This window comes from Cariama cristata, unplaced genomic scaffold (genome assembly GCF_000690535.1).
Source record: "Cariama cristata isolate BGI_N322 unplaced genomic scaffold, ASM69053v1 scaffold11577, whole genome shotgun sequence".
In the NCBI taxonomy this organism is placed as follows: Eukaryota; Metazoa; Chordata; class Aves; order Cariamiformes; family Cariamidae; genus Cariama; species Cariama cristata.
The window spans coordinates 6,812-32,006 of record NW_009624967.1 but is presented as its reverse complement, the minus strand read 5'-3'; the positions used below and the strand labels follow the sequence as shown (position 1 = coordinate 32,006).

Below are 25,195 nucleotides of genomic sequence, written 5' to 3'. Positions count from 1 at the left end.
GTTAAGGAGATCTTAACTAAATACACTAGAGTTAGTTATTATACAAGTAGCATAGAACAATTTGCTCCAAAACAGACACTCCAAAGCAAGATTTTTATCAGAATTAATACTGAACAATTTTATCAGAATTAATACTGAACAAATGATCAAAGTAGACATAATTTCTTTTTTCCCCCTCCCCTACATCAACAGAAGTAGCATTATAAGCTCTTCAGTCTGGAACCAACTATGACATTTCTGTGACTTTTTTTCTTTTTTAAATGCTATAAAGCCAGACAATACTAAGTAACTTTGATTCACACATTTCTATTACATCCTTGACAGCAGCCTAAAATTCAAATTCTGAATGATGTGGGGAAAAAAAAAAAGAAATTTTAGGATGCACAATTGTGACAACAATTTGATGAAATTCACTTAGCATCCATAAGCTTTCTTTCCAAACTTACATTTTCTAAGCAAAACACTTTAAACTGGAAACGCTATGTTTCCTATGATTTTCAGTTAAGGGATAGCACAGAAGCAACTCTTCAGGAAACAAGGCTGACCCTGCCATAGCGAGTTATAAATAGAGCTTGTAATTTAGAACTGCAGTTACATGGTAGTGGTATTCTTAGTTTAGAAATCACTATGGTACAAAGAAAAGGACACAGCTGAGTACTCTAAACACCTAATATAGGTTGATCCTTGAAATACATACTGTAAAGTGTGAATATGCCCCTGAAATCAAAGCTTCTAGTTCAGAAACCTGTCTTACCTTCTCATAGGGAAGATTAGCTTTAGAGGTGGAGAATTAGAAGGAGCATAAATTGATCCAAATGGCTAAGAAGAGAGACATTATTCTGAAAACTTGCTGGGAAAATTCTTTTCACAGGCCCAAGTCACCCCACACTACAAGCATCAAAGATGATTTTAAAATAAAACACCCCCTCCACTTCCCAGTGAAAAGACAGTAAATGCTTCAAACCTAGACTTTCAGCTTACAGTTAAGCCAAGCAAGTAAGCTACACATGTAACCAGAGAGAGTAATTCAGGCACTAGATGGAAGACAGGAAGAAAAAAAAAAGATAGGGTAGTAGGAAGATCAGCTTACAGAAGTTGCCTCTCTATTCTCCGATATATGCCACATCCATATCAGCATAAACCTGCAGTACAGTATTCTTGTGCCTGACTGAGGTGTTCTACTTCTGAGGTTCCCAGAAAGGGATGTACCTGCATGGGGGCTGAGTTACAGCTGGCACGCAGCACACCCCAAGGTGCCCACACTGCAGAACAGGGATGAAAGTAGAGTCATGTCTGTATTACTCAGAGGTATATCAACCAAAAATCCAGCTTGCAAACCTACCTCTGCTGTGCAAACATATAGAACTTAAGAAGCATAAGCCTTTTCAGCACTTGCTCTTCTCTCAGGCTGGGTAAGGCCAGACATCATTGACCAGTATTAAGAGCATGCCTTATGTGCGTTGATCAAAACTGAGGCAACAAGAGCTCCCACCTCCAGAAAACAAACTAACTATCAGGTATTAGAACATATGTCTAGAATATATCTTTTTAAGAGTAAACATGTTTCTAGTAATTGATATCTCAAAAGCTAGTACAAAACAGCATGAGCATTAAAACCTTTTCTCTGAGTTTCACAGCTACTGTTTGTGTGATCAAGGAGGTGGCCTTACTCAGTGCAGTGGCTGAATAATGACTCTTCTATTCCACCCTACAAAAAGGAAGACCCTGAGGTTTAGAAAAGTATCTGAAAAGCAGAACAGAGGTACAATGAAAGAACTTATATTTAGCATCTTTAAGTGGAATTACATGTTGTATCTGCAGAAAACCCAAACTCTTACGTTTGGACTACTCTACAGAAATATAACTGTACCCACTAAAGCCTTAGCTGTGTCAGCAGAAACAAAGGCACAATACTTACTGACTTACCTTTAAATACCTTTTATAATGCCTACGGATTACAAGTCTTAGCAAATTTTGTATACTATCTGACATTTTTGCCTTTTCATAACAAATACTATTAAAAACTCTTTAGTTTTAAGCTCTGCAAGCCTGCACATAAAAAGAAAGAAAAAAAATCAGAGGTAAAAAAACCCTTTACATTGTACCAGCAATAAGGATTTTAGGTGCATATAGTTAAAAATCACCCACTCAGTCATGTTCCTTCAAGCAACTAGAGTTTGTGGTTTGGTAATTTTGTATTTGATAAAGTGAATTTCAGTGGGTCAACATATTACACTACCACAGTTCATAGGCAAAAGGCTCTTTTATAGGTGTTGCCTGTTTATACACGATACTAACACTGTTCTCACAATAGTTATGTCATAACACCCTCTATCACAAATATTCTCATGAACTTCTGTGATATTTGCTGCAAATGACTACTCTGAGAAGTACAGATACTCAGAACTCTACTTACATGTAATAGCTGTGGCATAAAGACAGAACAGTAGATTTACGATGTGCATTTCCAACCTCAATTAACTCACTTGTTATGGCAGATACTGAAATCGCCAGTTAAACACAAAAGTTTTCAGTTTTAAGACTTTTAAGAAAGTTTATCCTTATTTTGCCTTCTCATTTCACAGAATATTTGGGTTAGAGTAAGTCATCTCTTGAACAGGAGTATATTAAGAATAGTCAAAGTTTTAAAAACATTATTCATAAGTTCCACCTCTGAAAACTAGGCACCAACCTTGCAAATCTTCTGTCTCGGGTACTGTTTTGTCCACAGCCGTACTATCCGGTTGGGATGATGCTACAGATTCTGTTAAAAGTGACTGACTTGACACAGGGCTGGGGGGCAAAAAAAAGGTTATGATTTGAGGCATGTCCATGTTCTATAGAGCATTCCTGAAAGAAACACATTAGAGTACATCTTGATGAAAGAGCATGCCAAAACTTTTCACTCTGAAGTTGCTTCTGTAACCATTTAAAAAACACCACAGTGTCTAAGAACACTGGACAATCTGAATTGATGAAAAACTTAAACATTTCTGCATTCATATTGAATGCAATAAACCAGTTCAACTATAAAAAGGGTAGAAAAATTTCGGGGTAGTTTGGCATACCATCATCCTTCCACACAGAGGCAACAATGCAACACTCAATATGCAAGGATTTTCACAAGTCAGCAAGATAATTGTGGAAGAGCTACTTTTGGTATTCTAGCAATACGAACAAGAAAACTGCAGCATGTCAATGTTTCCAGTAATAAAGCATCTGCAGCTGTACACAGAACCCCTTCGATTTTCACAGTGTGAAGTAGCACTGGCCAAACTTCCCAATCCTGTCAGCCATACCGCTAAAATCACAGCATGGCTAAAAACTCAGATTGATACTCTGGACAGTTATGGGAGAGAGATTCCATACTAGCAGTCAGTCACAGTCAAACTGCTCATCCAGCAGCTCTACTATGGAACAAGATAGAGCTGAAGTCCCAAGTGAGAGGTAGCACTACCCCATTTGCCCGATTTGTTTCTCCCTTTCCACTTAGGGATTCACCCTGAATCCAACAGATTGGATTACTCAGCAGTCCATGAACCAGCAAAGCGCTACCAGCAGTCCATGACACAACCAGGGCTTTGGAGTTGCAATTTTAATTGCCAAGAATTCCACATAGGTTTTGAGTTGCAGATTTGGTCACCTACAAACAGGCATTGTCAATTTACTAGATGTTTCCTCAGAGTATAACTCTGATGTATTGCCAGAGACTGAAGTTGAATCCCTGCTTTTATTTTGGAACAAAGAAAAAGTGACACTGATTTTTTTGAAGTGCAAGTCTAAGAGCAACCATCCACTCATTTCTCCTGTAACCAGTAATCAAGCTAGTGATGAGAGATACTTTTTTTCTTTACGGCTTTATGAAGGTTGTGTGAGAAAACAAACCCAAGGCACTGTAATCAGTTCACCTCTGTGCATTGACCTGAATGAATTTATTTTTTTTTTAATACACATATTAGAAGAGTTGTATCAGGGTAAGATATCTATTTTCTACCCCAATTAGAAATCCCAGAATGGAAAAACCAAATATAGCATCAAGCATGGCACATAGCTCTCAGTTCATATGCAGGATCTAAGCATGAGATAACACCTCCTATAAAAAGCTAAGGAGCAGAAAACAGTCTGAACAGGATCAGCCAACAATAACTGATTCAATCACCCTCGGCCTATGTTCTACTACATTCTGATTTTTAAAGGAAAGTTGGAACAAGTATTACTGCAAGTTAGCTTCCATAGTATAACACACTAACATTTTTCACTCAAAAAATTTCCAAAGCACTTAAGTCGCTGTTGGTTTTGTCATTCTAAACAGAAATGCAGCCACTAAATATAAACAAACATTTAGCTTTTACAAATGGAGAGCACTTAGCAAGTCTGAGTGATTTACAAAAAGACATTATATCTCCTTGAATAATCCAGTTGGAAATTACTTGTTTAATAAGAAATCAGTTCAGTAGCACAACTTGTACTAAGATTAAGATATTTTTCCCCTGTTCTAGTACGCTCCACTTTTTGCGAATCAACTAGTTTGCAACACATTATCATACATTTATTTATGAGAGCTCCAGTAAGCAGCTTTCTGCCATTTTACAAAATCCTCAAATTTCTAAGATGGAAAGAACTCTCCTTTGGTAAATGTACAACCAACTGCATGTTGTAGAGTCAGAAGACTAGCCAGACAAATCTCTGCAGAACAGCATGAAGCTGGCAATGCTCCTATTTGAGGCTAAATTCTAAAGACAAATTTGCATGTGAATGCAAGACGTAGCTAACAGATCAGCTACTATTTACTGTGAGATCCCATGCTTTGAAGTTAGCAGTTAAATCTTGCACGTTTTACTAATCCAGGTTCTAGCATTTAATTATGCAGTATTAGTACACTTCATTTAACTATCTTGATACAAATTTTAACCTATAAACATGGAAGACAGAAACAGCTTACCTCGGCTGCATAGATGGAGTCGATGTAGAATCTAAAGTTGACTGAGTTTCCTGGGTGCTGCCTTCTGTGCACTGAACCGGTAAGGACTCAGTTATACTACTGACAGAAGTTGCTGGAAGGAAGACACTAATGTAAAACATGTTACACTACTTCCTGGGATTACAAAAGTCATACAATGCAATCATTCTTTGACCCCCATGACACCAGCCAGGAAAGTCACTGAATCTCAGCCTGTATCACAATGAAACACAATTTTACAAGAAGTAATTATGTTTGGCCGTATTTCAATCACTTTCCAGCCCCGGGCCCCCAGAAGTTACACAGCACAAAATTTTGAAGCTGGAGCTTTACAACAGTTACTAATTTCTGCTAATTAAAGCATCCACAAACAGCTTTCTCAGCATAAACTGCACTATTCTGACATGGTAAGTCTGTTTAAAAATCCAAGATGGACCTGTGAGGAGCAGTAGTGTAGCATCCTAATGGCAACTTAAGATCCATTTTGAAGTTGCAGAACCTAGCTCACCAGATTTCAATGGAAGCTATTGCTTCAATTTTAAAAGTCAAGGAGAGAAGTCTTCAAGAGTGCACTGTGAGATTCCTTGCTGTCAGTATTCAGCCAAGCCACAAGAGACATTTTAGCAGCTCCAGGGAAGCATTCCCCAACCCTCCTTCCCCCATGATGAAGCTGAAAACATCAGGGCGAACAGAGCAGAGAATAGGTTCCTCTTTCTGATGGCACTATGATTAAATTAAAGGGGGAAGAGCCCTCTAGCTTTTTCTAGAAAGTGAACACAGGAATACAGCACTTATTTCAATGGGAAATCTGCTTTGTAGGAAAGAATAGTACATGGGGCACTGGGCCAAAAAGAACAAAAAGTATCTCTATCTGAAGTTAGGAGAAACTATTCTTAAAAAGTGTTTACAGATTAATCCTTCAGCGTCAGGCTGCAGAAATTAAATACCTGTATTTTAAATGCTTTTCACAAACATTCCCAAAGCTAAATGTTATCTCTACTGACAGTAATTTCGGGAAAAATAGGTTAGTATAGTATTTTTTCTGCATTTTTATATCTTCAAATTGGAAACACTCAGACTAATACAAAAGGTATTAGCAAGAGCCCACTTCTGTGCAGATTAATCACAGCACAATTATGACCATTTCATCCAAGTTCATTCCGTAGGTAAGATACTTGAACAAAATGGTTTGCACTAATGCTCCTATACTTTTAGTATGTGAACATGATCAGGAAGCAAGTTGCTGTCCACTGTGTCATTCTGAGTTGTTCAAACAGATATATGTTAGTGTTACTTACCAGGAGGGCTAATTCTACCATTACTGTTCTGCCTTTGAAGATGTTCTTTGTAGCACACTGAACACATGCCATTTGTACGAGGATTCCCATAAAATCCGCAACCAGTGGAACAAAGCATAGGCACTTGGCTACGGTTAGTTTCTTGAGCCATTTTCCCTTCTTCTATAAACCTGAAATTTATATATACAAGCCAGAATTTAGAGGCCTGAGAAGACCTTTCCTTTACAGTTGACATTTGAAAATACGGAGTTTCCAATAGCTCAGCAAAAAAAAAAAATCTCCTAGAAGATGCCTCACAGGTAACTCAGTGCCTAATTGTAAACCTTCCTAAATTGTATCCCTTCCTAAAAAGTCTATAAAGTCTGCCCAATAATACAAATACAGTCATATGTATGCTTTGCATGACCCATACATACAGACCATTCCAGCCTCACCATTTTATGGTCAACACATAGCCCACAAAGACAAGTCATTTCAGAAAATATTGGAAGTATTACTGCTTCCAGCAGTAAGTTAAGGGGAGGGGAACACCTATGCTGAACTCTTCTTGAAACTTGAACACCTGGTACTGTGAATGAGAACTATAAAATGAAAGACAAGCATGGTAACACATGCTTACTTATGGCATAATAATTACAATTAACAATAGTCACATGAATTCACAAGTTATTGTTTAGCCACCGTGCCATTAGTGAAGGACAACACAACTACTTACCACAAAACCGGTAATGTGATTTTTTCACATGCAAAAAGAAAAAAATCATCCTTTCAGTCAAAAATATTAGACTAGGTACATATACTTCTCATATCAATTTTATGTGAAAATATACTAAAAATGAGACACAAGAGATAAATATCAATACAGCTCATATAACATCCTTAGGTTCAGTTCTCCTAAACACCGTACAATTTGTATTTTTTGCCCCTGGCTTGTAAAGATCTGTAAGTGTTCTTAATACAAAAAAAATACAAATGACCATTTTCAACAGTGTTCTGAACCTCTTAGACCATTTGAGAATGGTCTAACTTATTTACAAGTTATTGACATCTGTCACTCAGTGAGACAGTTTTTGGTTTTTGCCCCCGCTCCATAAATATATTCTTGCCCTATTTGTATCAGTTTTGAAAGAAAAAAAACCCTTCTCATTAAGAAACTAAGCATCTCAAGGTATCAATTACTTCATTCAAGATCAACTTAGGTCTATCATTTTGTATTTCCTGATTAAAAATTAGGCTGAAGCATGGATAATTTTAATTCTTGCAAGTTAAACCAAAGATAAGCAATATTACTGAGGAAAAAAAAAACATTAAACCCCACAATCTTTCAAGTAACATCAGCACGTATTTCAAACGCAAAGAAAGGAAAATCCAGAGGGGAAGGGGTTTAAAGATATTTGAATACTTCACCAATTGCCAAGTTATAAAACTAGATTAAACCACAGTAAGAAGTACAGCAGGGTAAAAAGATTTCCTTCTATGTAAGATGTATTTGAAGCCAAATACAAACAAGTTTCCCATTATTTTGTTTTTAGACAAATATCCTCATCTCCTCTCAGACCCACATCCATCGTATTTTGGTTTTATTTCCTCAAAGCATATGAAATTGATACCTCAAAAGCAAACTTCTTGGTTGCAAAGCTAACAGCAACACAGAAACAACAGTCAAGTCATCTGTCCACAGCAATAGGTACTCTAAGGATAAGGAAGTATCCAAGATACAAGACAAGGAAGATGTACAGGCAGGAAAATGAAAAAAAAATACCTGACAGTATCTTATTCAGCTTCAACCTGCAATTAAGCTTATTTCAGCTGTTTGACTGCACTCCCCCACCCCAATATAGAAGAATTTGCTTTCGGCATACAAAGCCCCCATTGACCTCAGACAGCTAAATTTGATTTTGCTGAAGTGCTGTACTTGTAGCTGAAAGAGCACTTTCATTCCTGCCTTTCTCCAGACAGCCCTTTAGAATGAAACTGCAAGAAGCACATGTGTCAATTCAGTTCTTATGCTGGGCCCAACATTCAGCAAACCCGTATCAGGGAGTGTAAATGAACACAAAAGTTTTCTGTGCTTTGGTAACTCAAACCAATTTAAAGATGAAACATTATGCAAGTCACTCTTGGCATAGAACATTTACAATTGCAAGACTAATTAAAAAACACTTTGGACAGAGTATTTCAAGGGCTAATAAAGACTCAATGTCACAACAAAAGTATTAATCCTTTTAATTTTAAACCGCAGCACATTAAAAGAACCCTACCACACTAACTTTGAAAATTTACCATGACTGCCTTTCTGTTCAATAGTTAGCTTCAAGCAGCACGCAGGAACTCAGTAACAGCATCAGTTACTGCTCATTTTCTTATTCCCCAACACAACCGTTGCATTAGCACCTCGTCCCTTCAGCAATCACAGCATAACAATTTCTAACATGGACATAAAGTCTGCTCCAATTCAATAAACAAATTGTGAAAGGTGCACAAAGATGCCCAGAAGAAAAACAAGAAAAGCTGGACTTAGTTCCAGCTAAGCCAGTTCCCGAGTTCATTAACAAGTGGATCCTGCCACCAGCCAAAGCACAAGCCACTGGCATGAAGCTCCAGAACACTTCAATCTCCAACGGGAAGTGCCAGGGATTCTTTGGAAGAGTTTTAATAAAAGCCACAGGAAGCGGAAGATCCTTCATTCATTGCTAATATTTGGGGAATAAAATGGAGAAGAGAGAGGATCAAATTGATGGAATGTTATGAAGTCAAATGAGAAAGAAGTTGAATCAATACAATAGTTTGTTGCATTCAGAAGAGGGCAATCACATACAATCCCCACACCAGCTCCAGTGCTCAGCTGAACCCTCATCCACCCAATTAGCTCCCCAAGACACCAAAAACAAACAAAAAACCAAACAAAAAACCCCACAAAAAAACACGAGGAAAAAAGGGCCATCACCACCATAGAAAGTTTGACAGTTTTGTGAGCTCAATCAGTTCACACACACAAAAAAAAAAATCCAAAAAGAAAAAAGCACAACACACCGGGGAAAAAAAACTCTGGAACTGATGCAAGGGATGACATATGACCAGGAGGAACAACACACTTTTTAGCAGCCTGTAAGCTGCTGAGATGATTGAACTGATCCATCTGAACCCTAAAGCCGCAGAATGCCAAACCAGTATAATAAGCTCTTGCTGCCCAGCTTCTCACTCCTCTCCCATGCTGTTCCCTCCCTCTTAGTACTCACATGCACCGAAATGAATCAAGGAAGCGATCAACCTTACAAAACCAACGACTCCATCTTTTGCCAATTAGTTTTAACATAGACTGTTTTCCGAGCTTCTGTTTGTTACATGTGCTGTTTGGGCACGAAAGAGGGTCTAGCTGAAGAGACATGCGGAATCACTTGTTTCAGCAGCAGAGCAGGCTTAAACCATTAGGAGAATCACTAGCCAAAAACAGGTATTGAAAAGATAAAGGAATAGAGATCCAAGTGCTGGCAGTTCCTGCCACTGCACTTCAGACATGCCTCTCCTGCACACATCCACTACTGCTAAGGGCAAAGGCCACAATGACACAGCATTGTGCCCCAAGGACTTTTCTTCCTCACCGCTCGGGCAGGAGTCAAACAGCCGCAAGCAGAGCAGCTGGACTCTGTCCCCATCTCAGCAAACACGAACAGCGAGAGATCATTGAACAGATGTTTTGGGGGGGAGGGAAGACCTCCCATCACCCCAGTTCTTGGCTCATCTTCAGATGATTTTTGTTTCAAAACTGTAATTCCTCATGCAGGAAGATCCATAGTATCACAAAGCCCAACCACCACATAAGCCAGTAATGGTGGGCTGTCACTGAAACTGCAGCCTTGGAAGTGCTGTAAAAGGAGTGAGCCTGCTACCACAGCCCCGGCCCCTGCTGCGCGCTCCCGCCCCTTCTGAGTCAGATCAGTTCATCCATCTGATGGAAAAAACAGGAATATTTATTCTGGTGGACTGGAGAGCTTGCTGATCTAGAGAACTGATATACAGTGCAAAGGAAGTGACAAAGCTAAAAATACAATAACCCTTTTTAGGGGCAGCTAGCCCTTGCTGACCATCAAGCCTACTGTAAAATAGATCCCAAGAGCATACCCTACCCGTAGTTTCAAAGCTGGTCTCCTAGCTTGGCTTCAGCACAAAACTTGAACCAACTTCATTGCTGAAGTGACAGAAAGGTCTTGGGATCAATGTGGCTACATGTATGTCCCACTCAGCTCGAGGCATCACAAACCAAATGTGGAGTTCGTAAAGCTGCTGGAAATACCGCTGGGCTCTGCCTGTTCCCCCAAGCTGTACTTGCACAACATTCATAGGGTCAACCTGTTACTCTGAATGCAGAATTGATTCATCTTACACAAAAAATACTGTAAAGAGTTTAGGCTTTTTTTAAAGCGTGTTCCCTGCTTTGCTTTACAGTATAGTTGTACAACCAGTTGTACAAGCACTAATGAGAAGGAAGTGTATTAGAGGGAAGTGCAAGAGTCTTAAACAACCCCCTTGCAACACAATCCCAGAACATCTACTTCATTGAAGGTTATGGAATAAATGGCCTATTTTTGTATTAGCTAAAAATTGCTAAGCTTAAGCCAAAATTACCTCTCATAATTTTCTTCTCAAAAATACTTATTGCCACTAGAAACATGGTAGCACACAGCTCTGCAGGCTGAGTCCTTTTCTTTTTCCTACAAATTCTGTGCTAAGCCTACCCATTCCTGTTACTCTTGTCATAAACAGGCAACTTCAGGCATCTGTAAGGCCTGCTTACTGCTGCTGCTATAGGTCCTACCATTTCCCCCCTCACCAGTGCATATCCTCAGAGAGTAAATTATTCTCTGTACTAAGTAAAAAACACAGTAAATTATATAAAAGACATTCCCAATTATAAAACATACAGAGCTGAAGCTATAGAAACACTAAAGCAGGATAAGTTCTCTGGGAACTCATCAGGTCCTCTGGGACTAGAGCCACCTCTTCCAATACTCTGCAAAGCAAGTAACAAAATACTTGTGTATATCCATTCCCCACAGGGCAAGTACTGCGACGCTCATCTTCCCCCCCCTCCTTCTTCTCCTTTTAATTAAAATGTTTATATGCTACTAGTTTCAAATAACAGATACTCTAGCTTTATAGGCTTCAAATGTTAATCGGTAAGATCAGAGAGAGCAGCATTTAGCAGGATTAAACACACAAGGTTTAGGAATAATCTCTTTTTTCTTCCCTCTCAACAAGCAAAAAAAAAATCCCCAACAGCCCTCTTCATCTGTCCTCTCCAAAGAAAAAGGTCTCTTGAATTCTAGTTGTCCTCATACTTCAAGTTTGTAGATCCTCACATTCACTACCCCAGCTGAAGTACAGTCTTGTGTTCTGCAAATACGCCTAAAATCCACAACTGGTATGGGAAGGATCCTTCCCAAACGCTAGCACTGAAGCAGAAGAGACCACCCAAACAGCATTCTGCTTCAGCTGCAGTACCAAACCAGACACAGTTTGAACCATACTGATGTCAGCTTTGAAAATGCTTCTCAAAGAGAAAGCACAGGACTCTTCATCGTCAAAGATCAACACACTGACAGATTTCAGCTGACATTCACCTCAAAGGATGAATCCAATTTTTAACAAGTGATTAAAATATTCCCTCCTCTGTCATAATCACCTTTATAAAGAAGCAGTTCAGTGCTGATTTAAGTAGTACAATACTAATGGTCATTCTCCCTTTGTGCTAATGAAGCAAGGAAGGAACTGCAAAAATAGTAATTTGTGTTGCTTAAAAATGTGAAGCTTCATCCCAGGCACACATAAAAGCAAGATATGAAGCTGCGTAGACAAAAATACATTTCTATTTTAGAGTATGTACTGGCACGGATATCCAATACCACCTGTATCATCATATGAAAAGGCATGTTGGTACAAAAAACAATGAATAGGAAATGCATTCCTCTACAGGCTTATCAAAATAAATGGCAAATAAAGGCCTAAGAGCAGAGCTCTGTTGGTAACTTCTGCAGCAAGATTCAAAGCACTGGCTGTGTTCGAGGATACCACTTCACAGCAGAATTTGCACAGCCACAGCTGCTCAGGTGTCCTGCTAGAAGCAGGACACTACTCAGGGTATAGAGCGCTAGACTCACAAATTAAGAGGAAGTTACAGAATGGTCCTGTTTTCTTTTTACTCCATTGCTCTCTCCCAAAAGGCCCCCAATTTACATTCATTGAGCAGTCATTTGTAGCTGCTTATTTAAGGCATTACCATGTCCCAGCAACTTGCTATGGAGCCAAGAAGAACTGGCAGATTTGAATAGGGGCCTCAGTCCTTACAGTTCAGCCCAGCTTGCTGGTTGCAGTCAGACATGTCATTTCATCTACAGCTCACCCTGGCTAAAACACTACAGCTGGTTCAGATTTGCCAGCATAGCTACATGTGTAGTTACACTCTGACCCAGTTTCATCAGAATGCTTTGAGTTAAAAAAGTGAATATGGCTTAAGGACCAACTATGCAAGCAGATCTGTAAGGGCAGTGACCTCTTTGTTCCTGTAGCAGCAGAAAACACAGCTGCTGCGTTTTTCAAAACACAGGAGTTATCCAACTTCCTCAGCACCAAGAAAAATCCATTCATTTTAAAGCCTTCAATTCATTCCAGTAGGTCTCCAGTTTTCCTCCTGCTCACAACTAAATACAGTTTTAAGCTGCAATTTGAACTACTGAAGTAGAATTTATATAATGACTTAATATTGAAAACAAAACATTCAAACTAGTGACCAAAGACTTACATAAGATGTTCTCTCAACTCACTTGACAAGTCATCCACTATCTACTTATGTTCCAGTCTATTCCTGCTCAACAGCTTTTTATTTTTGTTTCATGCATAGACTTATTTTAGACTACAATCAAGCACTTATATTAGACACTCCTAGCAGAAACTTTACAAAAAGATAGAAAGAGGTACAGAAGTCTTTTCTTCACTTCTAATTCTAAGCAGCCAACAAGTTTAAATCCTTCAGTACAACAATTAAAATATAAATAAAATTTGGACCCTCAAGAAAGCTATGTTCCTTGTATAGTGTAAATCCTGGATGTGAGATGGCAGAAAGACTAGGAAAGAATCACAATGGTGGAAAAAAACAGCCACACATATGAGAGAAAGTGCAATCTCAAGAAGTGGCAGACAAACAAAAAAGAGAGAGTTTAGGTCTTAGGAAGGGAAGGAATATTAGCAACTTTCGTAACTCATCTGAGCCAGAATATCATACTACCAATGTTACATCATTATACCACCCAGGAACACTTGGTACAGACAAAGCCTCTAGTGTTAAAGCATGTACATTGCTAACTACAGCTGTCTGCTCTTGTACTCAAGGTTACACGAGGAACAAGAGAACATTTCAGTACAACCTCTTCACTCTTACTAGGCAAGAACAAAGACGCACAGATCCTATACTGGTATCAAGAAGATCACTGATAATAAGGATTCAGCTTTCCATGCTTGTCTGCATACACTATTAACAGATGTTACTCTGAAACTGTAATTACTACTTGTGGCCACACTCAACCTTTGCAAAGGACAGATTACTAAAACCAAAGATTAACTTCTGTAAAACGGGGTACCTCAAACTCTCATTCACCTCATGCAAATGCAACAAATTACTTGCAGTGACCACTTAAAGTCTACAAACAAAAACCAGAAGTATAAGCAAGTTTTTCTTATTTAATTTCCAAACTTTTAGTGTAGTCACCATACCAAATAAAGGGGTAATTCCATGAAGTTCACTACACTACTGAAGATTCATCCTAAAAAAAAAAGAGCAATGTAACAGGTACATTTTATTGACTAGTAGGAGGAATCACATTTTGTTTACGTGGGATTTCAAAGAGGCAGAGTACAGACAAAAGGAGTTTCATGAAAGTGTTGCAATTCCAGAAAGTTGCCACACAGAGCTACCGGCTTTCACTATGTGATGGTAGGGTTTTTGTGTCAATGACCGCTGCTTTATGCTGGAGCATCTGGTAACTGCTGTGGCACCTAAAAGACTAAATGCAGCACTCTTTATACAGCCTTCAAGAACTTTCCTCCTATTTATCATGTATTTCAATTTGATCCTAAAGCAGCAAAATACAACTCAAGATGCCAAGGATTATCACTGTTGGTACATTTAGGCATATACATTAGGACTTCTTAGTTGTTCAAGACTAACACTGCAGCACCACTAGAATTCAGCCCTTGCATATGACAGTATCCAAACTTTGACTTTCACAAAGAAACATAATTTTTTCTCCAACTTAGAAAACTTAATAGCCTCTTATTTACTACTTATTACCTGCAGCACAATACACTTGTAGGCAACCCCAGTCAATCCAGGAAACTCCAGTCCAAAGAAGTACAGAGATGCTTTCAGAAAGAGCACCACCAGCACGTTCTAAGTTTCTATCCTCTTCAGTGATGACTATCACAAAATCTAAACCGACAAGCTGCCTTTTTGGAGAGGTCAACCTGAATGCAAGTGGAAAAACACAAAACAAAACCCACACGCATCACAAAAAGTCACTTCTTGGGTTCAAGAGAAAAAACATCAAATAACCCTTGGAGTTGGACACAGCAACAATACGCAACAGGGACCTTCAGAAAGATAATCACTTAAACATTAAAAGCACTGAGAGCAACACAGCAACTACAATTGTTCTGTACAAAGTAAAGCCAATTTCTAAGTGAATTATAGATGAAAAAAAGTGAACATGAGAAAAGAGCATGTCACATGTTTCTGGAAGCTGTTTTTGTACTGGTATCTCTGGGAGAGTCATGGTGAGAGAAGTCCAAGAGGCATATCTGAGCAATGCAGAGAGGACACTGGCTAGCCGCCCAACTGGTCATGCTGTCCTACCCAAAGCACTGTATGTCCACAGACAAGCCAGAGGAGAGATCAAAGTGTTTTTCTACCAAAACATGAGGTTGCACTTACTCAGTTTAGCCTACCCAGATTACCCAAGATTTAAGGCTAGAGGGAGACGGGCTCAGAAGTTCCATTTTTGGAAGACAGCTGTCTCTATGACAAGACTGCCACAGAAACCTTACATGAAGTTACACTTGTGATGGAACATGCAACTACTAATAAAAGAGCATACTTTTACGCAGTGCTTGCTCTGGCATCTCTGCTCAAGAGCAATAAAATTTCAGATGTTACACCCATTAGAAAAATTAAACCATCTCAGTAACTGCCTGTCAGTCTGTTACATCAACTTGCACAAACCACAGTTTCCATCGTGTGTAGCTGAACCCGTGTTGAGTGGCATCAGCTGCAGATACTGCTCAAGGAGCCCTTTTCTTTCCTCTAGAGTTTGTGCTATCTCATAGCTGTACTTTGGCATTAAGGTACCTAAGCCAAAGTGGAATGCTCAAGTTGCTCTCCATATTTCTACACAGCCCTATAAATGTAGGGTTTATTTGAAATCTGTCAGATTACAGAAATGCCTTCTTTTAAAATGCTCTACAAAAGATAAGAAAGCTACTCTGAAACAGACAAGACAAGGCTACATTCTGCCTTCTTTGGCATCATATGTTGAAGTCGGCCACTTCAAAAATCAGAAGCTGTGTAAAATTACAATCAGGAGATTTTAAAATTCTACATTCTCTTAAGATACCAGACCAAAATTTAAGGGATGCAGAAGGAAGACAACTCCATAAACTATCTTTGATGCTGTATTTTAAAACAGGTTTGGCTTTATAAACTGATGAAAAATAATCTGTAAGAAGGATTCAAACACAAGATTACCCATATAATTACTGAAAGAATAGATATACATTCAGTAATGGCTTCTTTTGAGCTTCAGTGAATAAGTAATCTTCTCTCAATACAGCATAAGTTTCACTTATTTTAAGCATATCAAACCCAGAAGAGATAAAAGCCACTTTAACACAAGTTCCCAAAATAGACAGCTTCTTGTTAAGAAAACACCTGTTGCTGAGAACTGACAGTAAGCACAAAACACATTATAATTTGTTTTTGTAAACAGCACTACGTAGAATTTTAGTTAGCTTATAATGCTACAGTTCTACATGGGCCTAATGCTAAGGGAGGTCCTGCTCTAATATCAGGGTTCCTAGCTGCTAATTAATAAAACTATCATCATCATTTCTGGTTAGGGCATCTTGAATTCAACTTAACTTCCAAGAACACTGTGATTATCATGCATGATGTGTTGCTCTATTTAGAATTATGCACTATGTCTAATTTAAGTGTTCAAAATTATACAATATCCTTACTGTGGTTTGATGGGGAACTCAACCTAAAGCTAAAGCCTGACCAAACAAAGAGGGTATTTAAGGACAAGTTTTCAGCAGAAGAGGTATAAGTATGATGTTCCCTGCGGCAAAGCTGCATTCCTCATCTTTTGCAAGCACTTAAATTTAGCCAAGGGACTCAAAGGTGCTACTTCATTTTAACCCTAATGCTATTCTAGGGGGTTTGTGTTTTGTTTTTTTTTTTATTTTTTATTTTTTCCTTAATTATTATTTCAGTTACTGAGGAAGCCAGGTTACACGATTCCAAACAAGTTACCGGATGTCTAAATACTAAAAGCTACCACGCTGCACAAAGCATAGGAAAATAATATGCAGTTGATCACCAGCGACCATGCTGGGCAACTGATATTTATCCATCACTTTAATATACTGTCAAGTTCACTGAAGATATGAATATACCAACTGGTCACACTATGAAGTTTTACATTTTTCCTTAGCTTCCTCTCAACTGTCACCTTACACTGCCTGAAATACTGCAACATGTAAGTGTCCAAGTACAACCAATATACATGCATCCAATACATATTTATATGCAACCAATGCAATGGCTTCATGATACAGGTGATTTGGGGCTTTAGATACTTCTGCCACAGCGTTGCTGGGCCAGGAACTGACCTACCTTGAAGATTTTGTTCTTCAAAAGCTTAGGCTGGTTCTCATATATGGTTTATGGTGCAACTCTACAGTTCAGTGCCAGAAGAGCCAAGGTTAACAGTGCAGTGCAGGAGGAAGGTGAAACTGTCTAGTTAGCATCAGAACTGATCTCTAAAGCACAGTATAAGCCTCACTCATAGTACATGCCAAGGAAAAGTACACATGTGGCCAAGAGGTCAGAGTGAATATTAAGTAAAAGTTGCCTTGTATCAGCCTTAACTATCCAAGATAGTGTCAGATTAATAGATAAGGGGCTTAGGAATGATCAGAAATTTGCAGTGAGAGACACTCTCCTTTCCGAAGGTTTCCAAAGCTACACAACTTCTTCAGATGGAGAGGCCAACACACTGTTTAGGAAAAGTTTAAAAACTATTGGAAGAAACTTGAGGACAACTGGCATTTTTTCCCACTGCCATCATCGAACAGAAAATACGGGGTTTTATACTTCTTTCCTAAGCCCATACAGAACAGACTGCATGTACTTCAGTTTCTCAACTGACAAGAAAGCCAGAGCTGACAGCTTTTGAGTAAAGCCTGCATTGCAAACATCATGCTTTAATCACCAGGGCATCCTATTTACCTACCAATACCCCAGGTACAACTCTGTAAACTGTCTTTCTGATAACCAAGTTTGCTCTTCATTCTGTTTTCAGGCAAGATTTGGCTATGTGAGTATGCATCTCTAGTACAACGTCTCCCCCGCTTACTGTCCAGAACACTTAGATCAGCAAGTTAAGAGCACAATAGCCTAAAAATAGCATGGCTGGATGCCACTGTCTCCCCATTTATTACGATGGTACCTTTGTACAGAGTTCTTTCTACAATTCTACACAGAAAAATACAGCCATAGATAGCTTTATGGGAGGCACTTGTATCTAAAAAGGCCAAGCTATTAAGTAGTGCCATGGGATTTCCTCTTTTTCCTCAAGCCACATAAACAGAAATTTGCATTTTTAGAAGTATTTTGAACAGTAACTCTTTAAGTACATCTGACTTCTCATTTTATCCTCTTGCCATAGTGATTCTATTCTGCCAGAGAACAGATTGACAGATGACAGAATAACAGCACTTTCTAGAGAAAGGAAAATTCAGGATAAAAGGAGTACACAAACACAGAAAATGCAATCCAGATCTCTTCAATTATTTTGCTTGGCATATAAAGCCTGTATCACCCTTTAGAATGGATGAAGGGGGAACAAAATCTGCTCACAAGATATTGAGCCTCAACTGTCAGCAAGGTGTGGTTTTATCACGATGCTCCTTCCCTTCCATTCACAAACACCAGCCAATGGGACTTCTATCAGGAAACAATGGAAAAAGAGCACAATATATTCCTTTTCATTATGGTATAAGATCAGACACAAGAGAGAGATCAGCAAGACCAATGCCCTTCAGCTTGGTCTAAAGATGCATTCACAGGCTCCGCAGCTTCAGCTGTTGCATTACACCAGGCTAATTCCACAAGTATCACGTCCTTGCTACGGCTTGAAAAACAAAAGCCCAATGCCCTAACACACTCTCCCAGAAATCTCTTCTGTCCCACATTCCTTTTGTGAAGACAAAAAACCTCCACACTAGTGTTGAATATTTGTACCCCTTACATTAAAAAAATCACTGATTTTAACCCATAACCCTGGGTTTCAAGATAAGACTTTTCCCATTTTAACAACTAACTTCATGCTGCTTAAGTAAAACCAGCAATAGTGCAACATGCATTTTACACTATATATGCCACCCTGAGTAAGTTCAGCAGATAGAGCTACCAGGCCATTCAAAGAAGTTTCAATAAATTCTTCATTTCAGGCCTTGACAGTCAGAGAAATTATGATGTCAGGGCTGCAGCAAGGACAGAGGTACTCCTCATAGTAGACCGATATTTCAAGCATTCCAATTGTGTAGTGGGGGGATCTGAGGTAGAAGACAGAAGGATAAGTAGCTAGCAACTAATCAGGGACTTATTTATATAAGAATGACCAGGTATAAACTTAAGACCAGGAGCCACAGTCACATTATGACTTTGCTGAATAACAAGCTAATTCTTGCAGTAAGAGAGACCATAGGTAACAGTCAAAGGTTTCATAGACACCGAGTTAGAGAAAAGCAAGTGCAGGAAGGCAACACAATCAACTAAGTGACCAGAGTGTGCAATTAGATTTTTTTTTTTTTGCTGTTGTTTTCCAAAAAGTTTTTTAAAGCCAGTCAATTACTCCACTGCTATGCATAGGAGTTTTACATTGCAATCAAAGCACCAAGTCAAGTTTGACTAGACTCATTAGGAAGGCAAAAAAAGTCATGCACAGCTGCCAGGCCAGTCCACAACAAATCAAATACTCCTTGATCTCGGCCCCCGCGTGGTCTGTCACTCTCGGCTGAGAATTTGTGTGTTATGTTACTAATAATACACTTACTGTGACCTATTGTTATTAATGCTGCCTTCCTCCTCTCCCAGGATACTTAAACAAACCCCAAGAAAATACACTGATATTCAAAACAATCCTATTGAGCAATTCTAAAGTTTCTTCCCTAAAAAATGTTCCAGGTAAGTCCTTCCATATCACCACAATTTCTTTTTTTTTTTTTGCAAGTTAGTAATCAAATATTTTTGATATCCTAAAACACTAAAATAATTACTTTTCTAGTTACTTTTCACCAGGACAATAACATTTGTTTGGTAACTAATTCTAATTAATACCTACAAAATCACTTCATTCAAAGACTTAACACCAATATCCAACAGTACGTCATACTAGCATGATATCTGGATAGCATAATCCCAGCATAAGAAGTCTAATGAAGTTCACTTCGAAAACTCTCCTATAAGCTTCTTACCTGATTCTGAAGGAGCTAGGCAGGAAGAACAATCTCCAAACATTTCAGTTTAACACTCAAAACACAGCCACTTCTTTTGCCCCTACCTTGATAACAGGGCAGACTCCAATGCAAGGTCATTCCGCCACAAAGAAAACATTCTGCTGCAGGATAACATTCCATTGCATTAAGGCCTTGATTTTAAGTATGATTTTAGAAAAACATCTTAAATTCTTACAGGGCCTAGTAAAGAAACAATTTTATTCTTCTTTGCAATCTCATATCTCCCCTGCCACCCCATCCTCAAAACCAACACGATCAATAACTCATTAAATGTTTTCTTCTGACAATCTAATCCAAAGACAGCCTTTTGTATACAAAGGCATGAATACATCCAATTTACGTACAGAAATTCTACATTTTTGTCTAGAGAATCCATGCTTCTCTCTTACCTCTCACCTCCAAATATTTAAAACCTTAAGTGGAAAAATATCTGCTTTCCCCATGTAATATTCTGCTTTCATCAGCCCAATTATATTCAATGGCACACACTTAAACTGTCTAGCTTCCTGCCTTGCTCAAACTAATGGTGAAAACGTCAATCCTTGTTTAAAAAAAAAAAAAAACACACATCCAATGCAAAACATTTAACAAGCTGAAAGCTCCTCACTTCTGCTCTCAAAAATACTGCTTTTAAGCTCCCACTCCAATTTGATTATTAAGTTTATATACGTTTCCCTAATCCTTCGCATAGATAAATACGCGTTAGCATCATGAATCACAGGACACACCAGTGCAGTGTTGTCTTAAACCCTGGGCTAGTTAAACTGTTCAGGTGGTTGCTGGGGCCTGCCAAGTCAGCCACACTGTTTATAGTTTAGTTCTCCAGATACAGGATTATTAAATTTCAGACTGACAAATACCATATCCTGAAGGTTAGAGTCCTGTGATACAAATACATCCTGACAGGGCAGAATGGCTGAGCAGGGGTCTTCAGCATGGAGACAGTTTCAGCTGCTGCAAGACTGCTGAACCATTAAGTTAAAGGAAGAGCTGGGCGTTTAATAAAACTGCTGCTTAAAAAGTAGCTATTTTTAGGAAATACTCAAACATAAGTGTTCATTTGTCTAAGTAATACTCAAAAGATTGTCTCTTAAGTTGATCTAAATGGAGCAGAAGATGGATCAAGTTAGGATTTAACTAAGTTTATCTCTTAATACATAATTTAATAGCAAAAAATGTTACTTTTCAAATGAAAAAACTCAGTTTCTGTCAACAACTGGAGAATGAGCAAAAAAACACAACTTGATTGAGGAGAAATAATTTTTGCACTGTCAAAGCTTTGGTTTTGCTAATCTCTATTTAGCTCAAAAGCCCTATAAACACAGTTGGAAGAAGGGATCTGTTAAAAATATACCACCCCACCCCTTCAATTAAGGGCTGAGAAGCTTATGACACATCTGAGACATCCAACAAGAACAGGGAAGAAGGACTTAGTGTTCCTGATATTTCTAAAGGTAAAAAAAAATAAGCAGGTTTAAAAATCCCAAATGTTTCATGCCTCTGTTAAATGGATTTTAAAGCAAGAACAGATCCAAGCTATTTTTATTCCTTTGTAGGTCACATGTAATTAACTGCTTATTTTCTCAAAACCTTATTACAGTGTAAACATCACTGGCCAGATCATCTGCCCCACCCAGACTGAGCTCCACAACCCAGGAGGGCAACTATCTTCGTGAGGAGTCCCTGTATCTGCATGAAAGGGCTGTCCCTCCAGTACCAATCTTCCCTGCAACAGCACAGCTGTAATGATCAACAGCTCCTGAGCTCACTCCTTCACCACATCTTTCCTAGAAATTGCAAGCAAACTAGTTAACAGGCCTAGCCCCACATCTAAAACTATGGGCAGATGTCCCTTTTTGAATATAGCTGAAACTCTCTAAAATGACACTACTCCTCTCCCCCACTCCCTTCTGCCTCGGGCACACAGCAATTAGCAGAAATGATCACTAAACCACTTGGGAAATAGGGGGAGGAAGAGGAGGGGAAAAAAGCCAGTTGGGTTGGCTCGAGCCACTAATTTAAAACAATTTAAGCTACCCTAGTTGGCTTTGCCTCCAGCGCTCACACGACCCACTCTGCTGGAAGAGTGGCAGGAGGCCCCTGCGTGCAGCAGAGAGCACTCAACAAGGAGGGATCTGAAGCCCATGTCTGCAGGATGGACATCTGCCCTCCCTACGGCTCCAGGCATGTTTTCCAGAGATCACCCCACTGGAGGCAGGCAGCCTTCTCTAAATAGTATTAAACAGAAACAGAGTGAGGGGTTACCGCCCCAACACATGGTGGGTCACCCACTTCACAACGTGGGAAAATATCGCCAGCAGTCGGTGGGACTGTGGAGCACAGATACCCGTTGCCTCGCCAACAGGGGAGACAAAATTTAGTCCTGCATTTTGTACACAGGTTTACAATCACTTTTAAGAATCTCTTACTCACGTCAGAGATGTATATTCCATCCTGGCACAAGAAGCAGACACATAAATCCCACAGCACCCGACACGTTCACAGTGTTTAAGATGTGCAGATGGAGCATGTGCAGGAGAAGGCTTTATGAACAAGAAGTGCTGGAACAACCAATCGTTATGCGGGGACAACACAGGTCCTGCCAGCAACGGCTTTGAATGCAGGCAAGAAACATTTGCTGTAGCCTGAATACAGAAGTTGTACAGCTGTGCCAGCAAAGTGGTATGTTTATCCTTTAGGGCAGATTTGCTTTCTACAAACAGCCTGCATTAGAATTGTATACATGTGGTGAGATAGTTGAGCATTTCACTTCTGTGTTGAATAAATCAGGAAAATTGGTCCCAGATAATCCATCTTTCCTAAACTGGGGGGCAGAGGGGACCAGAGAAGAATGGCTACTCAGTCATCAAGCAATATGAACCTCCTGTATTCAGCTTTTTTCCTATTCTAAGCAAAACCAGCTTTTGGCTAAATGTAGTATTTAATAGCAAATGAATACTTAAGTTTGCTTCCTTTTGTTTAAGCAAGTCTAATACACATAAGTTTATAGAAATTATAGCAAAGTATACTGTTCTTCTTACTCTCACCTCAGACAGCTGATCTAGCCACTCAGTCTAGGCCTAGCATAACTTCTAAGTTAATAAATGAATCAAAATCCAGGTATTTAAACACTTACATATGCCAGTCTTAGATATCTCCCCTGACATATGCCCATCTCTCAGCTGAAAGACTACGTAAAGCCACTGCTCATTCTAAAGTAGTATTTCCAGGGTTTAAATACAATCTAGAACATTTTAAAAGTGCTATAAACAGATAAAAACAGACAGCACGAGTGAATTAGTAATTCAGAGCTATAAGCCACTGGAGCATGGCAAGACGCCAGCATGTCAAGACACTGACACAAAGTCATCCATACCCAGCATTTGGGGAGAAAACACAATGGCTCAACATAAAACTGCAAGAATGAGGTATACTTTAATAATTACACTTGTTTACATTCAATAAAGGTCTAAGCAATTGCTTTCCACTGTCATTTGGCAGATTGTTACTCAATTTTCACATCCACTCTTCTATCGTCTTGACTAATCATACAAAACCCATCAAACTCCTTAGACTCAACAAGTATTAGGGCCGTGAGTATTTCTTTCCAATTCCCTGAAGCAGCTGTATATAAACATAAGCGTTCTTATAAAAATCAGGAACTACTTAGGGAAGTAAGAAAATACATTCCCCATTCTGAAGGCATTGTTCTGTATGTGGTCTCATCTAACATACTTGTCAAAGACACAAAAAGGATGACAAAAGAAAGTCTTCATTCTCATTAGAAACCCCCTGCTCCCTGCCTCACTGCTTTCTGCTTTCCTCCCTCTCACCCTATCCCATGCATCCATGGCAAACTGTATTCTTCCTGTTCCTGAAGACCTTTCAGATGCAGAAAGTGTCACCAAAAATACCATATATTATAAACCTGGTACAGAAACTGAAAACAATCTTCCCTCAAAGAAAACACCTGTTATCATTGGGCAATACAGGATTAAAAAGAGATTCTGACCCATTCCAAAGAAAAAAAATCTCCACACACCCCCCCCCAGCCCTTTTATTTTTTTTTTGCTGGAAGGGTAGTAGCTGCAACACAGAGCAGTAACAATTTTCCTGCCTGTTGTTTCTAAGAGCTCTGACAGACCCAAATGCTCTGCAAAACTGATTAAAAAGAGAAAAATTGCCATGGTTTACATAGTTTTTACATATCTTTGTTCAAAATGCTAAAGATCCATGAGACATTCACTTCATCAAGAACAAATATACAGACAACAGCACAGCAGTCTTCAGTGATACAACAAAAGACAATTTAAGACAAATGACTTGGAGCCAATGCTATCACTGAATAATCCCATAGCAGCTGTCATAATTAGTTAGCTCAAATCTCATCAGAATCAGAGAAGTTAGAGTTAAAATCGAGCTCTCTTCCTGTAACATTGTGTAACTCCAAAACAGCAGCATTATCCTCGCTATTTTAGAATTAACATTTCTCCATAAGATAAGGTGGAACGACTCGATCCTTCCACGCAAAAAAAACCCAGTGCAAGCCAACAGATGACAAAAGAAACTCGGTCAAGTTTGAGCTTCTCAACACCTTATTTCCTGTCTAAAGAGCCCTTTTGTTCTGCTTCCCTGCATAAATGTTAATATTCTGCCATCATTAGAAAACGAAACAATGAAAAAAAGCCCCACGCACATGAACTTCACTGCCCCAGAGGGCGAAATAACGCCACACGACGCGATTAGAACCGGAAAATTCCTACCAACAAAATCTCCACAATTTTCTGTTTGCTTCACCCCAGATTAACTTCACTTGAAGCTGTACTTCGGCGCAACCTAGCCTGGACGGGGAACCCCGCCTCCCTCGCCTCTATTGGTCAAGACAAGGAAGCCCCGCCCCGCCAGCCAGGTTCCGCTCCCCGATTGGCGGAGCGGCGTATCCATTATTTAAAGAACTTTTCCTTCCTAGTAGGTTAGGCTGAGCCGGTTAGAACACCCTGAGCAAGCTGGTTCTTAAAGGGACAGGACGCCGCTCCCGGCTGTGACAAACTACCACCCCGAGCGAGCGGCGGCGGGGCGGCACCATCCC

General features: G+C 39.3%; 1 protein-coding gene across 5 annotated transcripts in view; it reads right to left on the bottom strand.

The window, feature by feature from the left end:
• Positions 1-25,195, bottom strand: part of ZFAND6 (zinc finger, AN1-type domain 6) — a 35,753-nt gene that overhangs the window by 6,559 nt on the left and 3,999 nt on the right. The window contains exons 1-4 of one of the 5 annotated variants that reach the window (XM_009703410.1): positions 24,870-24,943; positions 6,259-6,428; positions 4,943-5,054; positions 2,693-2,793 (exon numbers count right to left, since the gene is read on the bottom strand). In XM_009703410.1, the coding sequence (XP_009701712.1) occupies positions 2,693-2,793; positions 4,943-5,054; positions 6,259-6,409 (364 nt within the window). In that variant the 5' untranslated portion in view covers positions 6,410-6,428; positions 24,870-24,943. Of the gene's footprint in view, positions 1-2,692; positions 2,794-4,942; positions 5,055-6,254; positions 6,429-24,869; positions 24,944-25,195 lie in introns of those variants that run through there. The other 4 variants (XM_009703409.1, XM_009703411.1, XM_009703413.1 and 1 more) reach the window with 4 other exon arrangements.